The following is a 9,318-nucleotide window of genomic DNA, read 5'->3' as shown; positions in this document are numbered from 1 at the left end:
AACAACAATCTAACCCTTAACAAGCATCCATTGGAGGGCCTGTCTGCTTCTAGCAGCAGCTGTATTTTTTTAAAAGAAATACGATAGGAAAATCCTCTAGTGATGTTTAAAAAAATAATAAGAACACAAATCCACGTCATTTGGGACTTGAACCTACGTTGCCGTAATTTGAACTCCAATAGCGTGTATTTAAGTTGTTGTGGTTAAAAATCTTGTACTTGGACTTGGGGCTGGTCTCATGGCGAGAACCAACATACTCCTTCCGTTCATAATCACCTCATGTTCTGAATTTAGTTAAAGTCAAACTTTGTAAAATTTTATCAAATATCTAGAAAAATTATCAACATATACAATACAGAACCTATTGTGTTACAATCGCCTAAATTAAATTTTGAAATTATATGCATTTGATATTATATGTTCATATTTTTATTTATTTTATTCTTCGTAAACCTTAACAAATTTTGACTTTAACTAAAACCATAATGTGAGGTAATTGTGAATGGAGGGAGTACTCGACCCTTTGAGCCGGCGATGCGCTCCTAGCTTTAATTGTGCAGGTCGTGCCAACCCGTATAGTTAGTTTAAACAAATTAGATTGTTCAAAGCAAATCATCACTGGGGACAAATTAGAAACTCATTAATGCTGGGAATTACTCTGCTTCATCAACATAAAAATACGCAATTTGAAGGACTCATCTCAACAACCCTCAACGCTTTGGTAAAGTTTGGGCTCTTCTAAAAGTACATTTTTTTGCTTGGTAGGTCATGCAAAACAGAACATGAACGACGAATAGGATAGACTATAACGGAGAGTATGGACAAATCATAGAAATTGCCCTCTGTAAAACCAAGTGCAAGAATCGGCGACAAACCTTCTCCGGACGTGGAGACATATCACGCAAATTTGGAAGACAAATCTTTCATGGTATGAAATCCATGACGTGTCCCGAGGCTTTGGAACAATGAATCCTCCGTCAATAAATGGTGGACGAAAGTTGCTTTACAAATAGGAGATGGAAGATATGCTATGTCATCTCCATTCATGCTCATCTCATGAGAAATTTGGAAGTACCCAAGCTCTTGTCTCACAGCTGTCGTGATCATGAGGATCAAAGGGAGGCAAAGGCGTGGAGCCTGGCCGGAGCTAAATTTTTAGAATGGATACAGGGTCTTCTAGTGAAACCTTAATTAGAGGGTAGACCTACTTGTTAGTAATGTAATACCAGAAAAGTAGATTTTTTCATGAAGTCTTAGGGCTTTTCCTATGCAATTGTTGTATTTTTTTCTTAATTAATAAAAGAGTGAATTCCATTTTTTATCCTGTAGTTTTGCATTTGTGACACCAATTACCCTGTCGAGTGAAAATTTGTGTAGATTATCTATTTTAAAGGCTTTCTACCCTTATTTTTTGGTTTGTATCCATTGAGAAAGGTGTTAGGTGATGATCGGGGTCCAAAAATATAAAAACGTTAGTGATGAAGGGAACATATGGGTTAAACAAGTTTGGACTTAAATCGTCCATGAGACCCTTCTATATTTACATATTTTATCGCTCCACATCGACATATCATACCTATTCTATCTAACAATAACAGGTAAAATGATAAATTGGGTCTAAACCGTGTTTAAAGTCTCCTAAATGAGATATTCCGATAAAAGTTTCACTAAATGGGGTAATATGTGTCACAAATGCACAACTTCGGGTTAAAAGTGGAATTTACTCTTAATAAAAATAGCAAATTTGTTGCATGTTTTAAGAAAACTCATTCGTTTCTCGTAATCATTAAAAACAATTCTTCCTTTTAGAGACAAACTCTACTAGTACTACATATTTTTTCACTCAAAGTGTCTAGCTTTACTACGGGAAGTAGTACTGTACTTCAGTAAAGCTAATTAATTTGGAAATCCACTCGTCCAACCACGGGAGAGAACTCGATCTTGTGTACAAACGCACGCACGAGATCTTGGCTATCGGGTCTCCCTCCCACGTCGGCAACGCGCCGCTACGACACATATCCCATGTGCATCTAAAGGTATGATTGTTGCACCCCCATGGGGCTCTCACAGCGATTTCAGCTTCTCCACCGTCGGATTTTCTTGGCTGGTCAATCTGGTCCGTTGAATGTGGGTTTTCCAACCGAATCCTCCCACTAGCCAACCCCATGCAACGGCCATTTTTTACCCGCCTCAGGCTGCATATGGGTCCCACCTTCGGCCGGGTCCGCTCGTCGGTGACTGTGGGTGCGACTTGGTTCGGTCAGGGTCGCGTGGGGAGATCTCCACTCACAGGGGTAGAGTAGGCATTGGACTCATTTTCACCACGGCATATAAAAGGTACCCTCCCCACGGTGAAAACCCTAGCCCCTTTTCCCCACTGCCCAATCCCCCCGCGCTGCCTCTCCTCCCGTCGCCGCCGCTCGCGCCACCTCCTCTTCCTACTTCTTTCCCTCTCTGCCGCCGTCCTTCGCGCCGCCGGCCGGCAGGAGGCCGAGTTCATCGCGTCCCCATCGCCGGAGGAAGTGCAGGTCGTCGCTGACCTCTCCTTCCGCGCGGTAGGAGGCCAGGAAGGCGACGACTTCAAGAAAGCCGAGCAGCCGTGGCCGCGGCCGGCGAGGTGGCCGGAGAGGCGGCCGGCGAGGCGGCCGGCGAGGCGCCCTCACGACCTCCTCCATCCCCGCTCGACGATCTCGTCCTGAGCACGACGGAGCACAGATCGCCGGGGTGGATCCGTACGGCGCGGAAGGGCGGCCATGTGCGGGCGGTTGAGCGGGCACGCGAGAAGCTGCAGGGCGATGGAAGGGCAGCGGCCGAGGATGCAGGCGCAGTTGGAGATGGAGGATTTACTCAGAAGCTTCGGTTCGTCTGCGTCAAGCGTACACGCAAAGGTAACCTCCCGATCTGATCCCCTCCGCTGTGTCCATACAAGTACTATTTGCCAAAGCAAGTTTGTAGAGAGAAGCTGCTAAAGAAAGGAGAAAAGGAGCAGATCGGCCTCCATATTTTATTTACGTAGGAAGCTAGACCCTAATGTATGAAAGAGGAATTAGCATGACACAACATAGGGCGAAGCATCTCCACAAGGCGGAGAGAGAGCGCACAGTTTTTTTGGTGGTGTATCAGGTTATGGAAGTACGCATTGGTGGAGTTTGTCTGAAAATTAGGATGAATAAGTATTGATAAATGTACTGAAAATTTTGCTGGCTCTCAATTTTTTTCTTTTCTCAGGCAGTATATTAACACATGATAATTTTGCTGACCAAGTCTTATGTTAGTTCATTCTGATCTTTTGATCAGGTCTGGATCCACTGGGCATATGGCTGTCGCTGTTGTCAGTTCTCCTTGTCTTCAGGTCAGAATTTTGGCTCTGAAGATTGATTACATTTTATTATTTCCCTGTTTTTTCGCATTTGATTGCATGATATATATAACAGGAGCAATAACACACGCTAATTTATTGTTTTCTGATTTACGGTTTACTATATATTGCATTATCTAGACACTTCATGTAGGCATCTTATTTGCTTATTCTTTTGTTTTATGATGAGCTGATCGATTGTATACAACACGCCATTTGTGTTCTCTTCATAAATAACGGATGGAGTATTTCTAAAGAACTCTCATTTCTTTATGTATGAAAATGCAGACCTGCTTTCAAGATACCCGACTAGGATCTCTTGCTAATGAGGTGAAGCCTTTCCTCTCTGCCTGATCATGTACTTTGCATTTATGTTTGTTGCCAGGATTTCCCTTGCTTGAGGCTTTACTACTGCATTTTAATATATCTCCCTTTTATTTATCTACAGTTCACGTCTCCCGCTGCCCCCTCTCCAAAATCTCACTCCGTTGTGCCGTGGTACAACGGGAGACCGGTGGCGTTGATGACCGCCCAGGGAAGCGAGAGGCTGATGCAAGAGGCATGATATGTTGTGTTCTTTTCCTTTTCGTCAACTGATAATGCTTCCGGATAATTATACACTCAACGGGCGCAAAGCAACCCAAAATGTATTTCTCTTCTCATGGTATTTACAGTATATACCTATACTATTTCCTTTCTTAGTTTTATAATTTCTGGACCTGATATGGAAAAATATACAACTCATCATATTAATTAGTGTTGATTCTCTGTAGTATTCAGTCTACTAATAGCTTCTATTTTCTGAAATTTAGCTAGAATTGTGTTACCCCTCTCTCAGTTATGTGACCAGAGTTTACAATATATTCTGTTAGAGAGGTACATGGGCAACACTCACTTCGCTGCTGCTCTGCCTCTGCATCCTCTTCGACGTTCAATAGGAGGATCATGTGCTGCTTGTCCACTTCCACATTGAGCCAGGGTGAGCAACTTCCTACTACTTCTTCCACAACTCTGTTGTTATTTAGTACCCATATATGAGCTCCATGTGCAAAATATTAGCTATATCCATATCATGAGATAACTGCTTGCTAATCCACGATTTACTGTTTTTGGATTTTACAAGAGGTTAAGAAGATAAGATATGTAACATGTAATGAGGTATGCATGAACCTTTTACATTCATTCTTCTACTTTGATTTGGTGTATGACCTGTCTTGGAGCATGGTGGCGTTGTTGCCGGCCAACAGAGTGGTCGATTGTGTATGTATGTCCCCGTGTTTGTTTCTACAAATGATCCAAATGAAACTGGAAGCTTGCAATTACATCGCGGGCATGATTTATTTTCCCGACATGATGCTAATGTGACCCCTGCTGTTTCTGCATGGTATTGTTCAGGAAAATGTGAAGACAAAGCATCCAGAGCTGCTGTACGAGTCCAAACTATACAGAATACTTCAAGGAGGAAGTAATACACGTGTTATCTTAGTCCAAGTACCTTGTCTTCTCAAAGAGGAATTGATCGACGTCCCCTTCCTTTCTGCAGCTGGAATTCCAAACGTCAAGTGGTTTGGTGTAGAGGGTGATTACAACGTTTTGGTGATGGACTTACCGGGGCCAAGCCTTGAGGATCTCTTTCAGCTTCCGTAACAGAAACTCGTCACTCAAAACTGTTTTGATGCTTGCTGATCAAATGGTATGCTCGTACAATTAACACTTCGTATTCCTGTTTGGTCAAAATCAGATACCGCAGAGGGCTGTTGAACCATGGCCTTTGGTCCAACCTTATTTCAATCTCCCCCATTTCATCATTTGGGCTTTTAACGTCTTCCTTTTTGTTAGATCAATCGTGTCTAATTCGTTCATTCCAAGTCTTTCTTGCATAGAGATATCAAGCCGGACAATTTTCTCATGGGTCTCGGGAAAAGGGCAAATCAGGTAAATGTTATGTTCCACTGGTCTGCCTTTATTGATGGATGCATTCATAGTGCTCTTTTTTTGTGGGAAAGAAAATTTGGTCTTCTTATCCACAACTTACTTCTACCTGTAGGTTTATTGTATAGATTTTGGTCTTGCGAAGAAGTATAGGGATACTCTGTCCATATTTTTTATTCTCCATGATGAATCATAAGAAATGTCATATATAATTGTTGTTGTGAATTCTAAATAAATAGGCTTGGTTTGTGTCTTTTCTTACAGATCCTGGCAGAGAAGAAGATATGGACCAGATGATGGCTAGGTTGCTTCGTGGCGCTGGTGCTAGCTAGACTGCTGCCGGTATTACAGTGTCTAGACAGCTGCCGGTATTACAACGTTTCTTTTTCGTAGAGAAATTATCAAGGTAGCTTGCTTGGTGTTAGGCATTTTAAACCGTTGAGAACAAATGATGCCCAACTAACCAATTGATCTCCGTGAATGTGAATTACTGGGATAATTTTAGGAACTTCTCTTTTTTCTTGATATATGTCTACACCAATTTTCACTTGGGTAGTCAATTTTTTTAGTTTGGTTCATGTTGATGGACTCAGTTTATAAGAGGTACAATGCTTGTTGTTATATTCTAAATATTGCTTGGTTGGCTGCTTAACCGTTGCATCGTGGCAGATTGCTCAATTGGTGTGGACAGTTGAGAAAACACGTTTACCAGCTTGCGGAGATCGTGTATGAGGGTGTGTGCATACTCTGGCTCATGAGTTAGGGGGTCCATGCCTCCAACCCTGAATAATTGCCTCTGCTATGATTGTTTGTACCAGCTGTTTTCTTGGTTTATATAGTTTATGTTTGGCCAATTTAATTGTGTTTCATCTATTACTTAATGTTTGCATGAATCATTATGATTTCAGGTTCGATTTAATGGCCGTCTTTTCATGGGAGTAAATGGGTAAATCAAGCCCGGGTCGCACGGCAAGCAGATTCCTTTACGGAGGTAATGATGCCCGAGGTGAGCCATTGTTGATTCGCTGTAGTTTTTCTCTTTATATTATTCTGTGCTATACTTGAGTTATTGATGCTTCAATGATTTTCCAATCATAGGTTTCATTTGTTGAGAGCTTGGTCCATGAGAAAACAGATTATGGTGGATATCAGTTAAATGAGGTTAGCTTTTTTTTTTCCTTTTGTTGTTGATTATGCAACAATGTCACATCGTCGCTTATCACCTGGTATTCTGCACCCTCGATTTCAAATTCCAATTCAATAGATTGTGTGCACTACTTTTCATCGCTTCGATTTTCTCTAAATTTCCTGTATGCAGCATGCCATTGTGTGAACCGTTTGCAATCAATCTAGCTCATTTTGTATATTCTCTCCAAGCTATTATATGTTCATCAGATTGGCTATGCCCTAGATTATATATTTTGGCAGCATGATCATGTATCATATACAGTTTGATATGCTTGTTAAATATGGATGAAATTGGTGTCACTTTGTAACGGCTTTTCTCTAATGTCACGCTTGATTTCTACAGTTATTAAGAGGCTACCAGTCTTCCTAATATTGCAGTGAAAGATGCTTATCTAGACCTTTTGATGCACAATAATTATCAAGTTCAGATTTTTAAGGCGTGCCTTTTGCAGGTGCATTGCTGGTTTTCTTTTCTCCGAGGTGTGCTCCACATCCCTCTGCTTGATCGATATGAGGTGAGGCCTTCAAGCACCTTTTATATTGTTCTGATGAGTTAGTAATGTCATAATTTCCTTTATTTCCTAATATATAAAGTATCTGCCAGTAGTCTCATATTCATGCTGTTGATGCTTTCCTCTGTTATACACATACAGACGATTGAATAGATAGATAGTTTAGCACAGTGAAGTGGTTAACAAGCAAGTCACATAGCCTGTCATAGAAGCTTCAGGAGCTTCTGTTATTAATTCTTGGTTTAAAATTCCAATCTGATATATCAAACTTGAACCTACACAGGGTAGTCCTAAGGTAACCTTGTGCTTATATTTGACTCAAAATATATAAAAAGTGTGAAATCTGAGATGTGCGCAGGTTAGTGAAAATTTGGGAAGTCAAGAACTGCTATGTCTTGGGTTACTGTCATTAAATGTTTTCCCATGTGAAATAGAGGTCTTTGGCAGACTGTTGACAAGTAAGATAAACATCACTTCATATTATTCAATAGATAGTTTAGCACAGTGCTAGCATGTGTGAAGTGGTTAATGAGAAAGTCACATAGCCTGTCACAGGAGCTATATGAGGTGATGTTATTAATCCTTTGGTTTAAAATTCCAATCAGATATATCAAACTTGATCGTATATCTTTCTTTCTATTACAGGTTATCTTGCTTGGGCTTAGGGCTTGTGCACATGGATGGATGGCACGGAAGGGTTAGTGCATGTGCCATGTGTGCTTTATCGAGGTTACATAGCTCACGGTTTAATTGTGCGATGAAATCACTCGGAAGAGAAGCAAGTAGTTTTAGGTTATATGAAGTTCTCAACTTTGCAGCATTTTATTTCGCTGTATAGAAATGTTGGTCCAGCAAGTACAATGTTCTCTTCACCCGTGTTTTCTGTCCATCTAACTTCTAAAATAAGTTACACAATATTAGTTGACCACTTTATTTTCTTACAATTTGAATATCCCAAAGATTCAAGATTTATTTCATATACCATGCGCAGAGTACTACATTATGGCATTACGCTTTGTATTATGGTTTACCTTTTGAGTTTGGTTACCTTTTTGTGCCTGCTATTGTGTGTGATTAGTTAAGTGCCTTGGTATACTTATTCATTTTATTTCTCTTATGTGTAATTTTACTTGTTATTTATGCAGAGAAGATCAGGTTTTTATCATCAATTGCCCAAGTGCCAGCCAATTCTTCTTTTGTTTATCACTATCAAGTGGTATTTCAGTTCAGTGATTTCGGTCATGGTCTCCATAGACATGCTGCAACAGTGGCCAAGGCAGCATAGGTGTATGTTTCTGTTGATGTTCCTTCTACAGTTCTATTGCTCCCGAGTTTTGATAGAACCTTGAGCGTTAGTTATCACAATATATTATCCTATTTTCCTGATTGTATATAAGAGTTTGCTACTCCATTCATCATATATGTGATTTATCCAAATTTTATCTTATTTGATGTAAAAAAATGTATTATTATTTTCACTCCTATTTTTTTGTCTTTATATAAAATGTAAATCGACGCAAATTCTACGGGATCGTGCGCCAAGGCGCACATCTAAATCTAGTTGCCATGAAAGCCTGGACGCCTCGCTATCAACCAAAGCAAAAGACAAAATTAGTGAATTAGCAAAGCAGAGACGCGTGAGGCAGTGAGCGACACCTGCCCAGGCAAGCACATGATCTCGTCGACGAATTAGCCATCGCCTCTTCGTGCGGTGCCGGTCGACCGGAGTTGCTTTGGTCTCCCTACCTTGGCAGGGCCCTCCTATAATTGACATCACCTGCGTTTGATTGGAGGGCTGCCTCAAGCCACTTCGATTTCATTGTAGTAAGCTTAATCACCCCCATGAGCGATGGAGGAATAAACCGCCTCACTGACTCGCAGCATTATTTATATTCTAAAACTACAAGTGCAGGAGAATGCTAGGGGATAAGAACACAAAAATAGTTTTGCCCAGCAAGTGCAGGGGTAAAGAATAATCAGATTATCAGATCTTATAAAGCGAGCATACACCCACTGGCAACGCGCTTTACAAAATTCCAATTTTTTTTGAACAATGGGAGGGGTCTAGACTCTAGAACGACCTCGAACCAGCTTCATTAGAACCACACCTGGCAGGTACAATTTACACAGAAGCCCTTTGGCATCACTCGTACAACGAACTTACTATTTGAAGAAAGGACCTCCAATCTTACAAGAAACCTCTGCCTAAAAAGATGGAAAAGCAATTAAGGACTCAGGCACCTCCGCCACCAATCTTTGGCGGCTTGGCACAAGGCCACCGGCTGGTCCAACCTAAAGCTTGGAAGGGAATGATTAGGCACGGCAAGA

The 9,318-nt window shown here is 41.1% G+C and overlaps 1 protein-coding gene across 1 annotated transcript; it reads left to right on the top strand.

Moving 5' to 3' along the window:
* The first annotated feature begins 6,287 nt into the window (after positions 1-6,287).
* On the top strand, positions 6,288-8,275 carry LOC124672592. The gene is made up of 5 exons (XM_047208801.1): positions 6,288-6,296; positions 6,389-6,451; positions 6,931-6,993; positions 7,636-7,687; positions 8,136-8,275. The coding sequence occupies exons 1-5, from the start codon at positions 6,288-6,290 to the stop codon at positions 8,273-8,275; spliced, it is 327 nt and encodes a 108-aa protein (XP_047064757.1).
* The last annotated feature ends 1,043 nt before the right edge of the window (positions 8,276-9,318 follow it).

This window comes from Lolium rigidum, chromosome 7 (assembly GCF_022539505.1).
Source record: "Lolium rigidum isolate FL_2022 chromosome 7, APGP_CSIRO_Lrig_0.1, whole genome shotgun sequence".
Taxonomy (NCBI): Eukaryota; Viridiplantae; Streptophyta; class Magnoliopsida; order Poales; family Poaceae; genus Lolium; species Lolium rigidum.
This window is presented reverse-complemented; position numbering and strand designations above follow the sequence as displayed.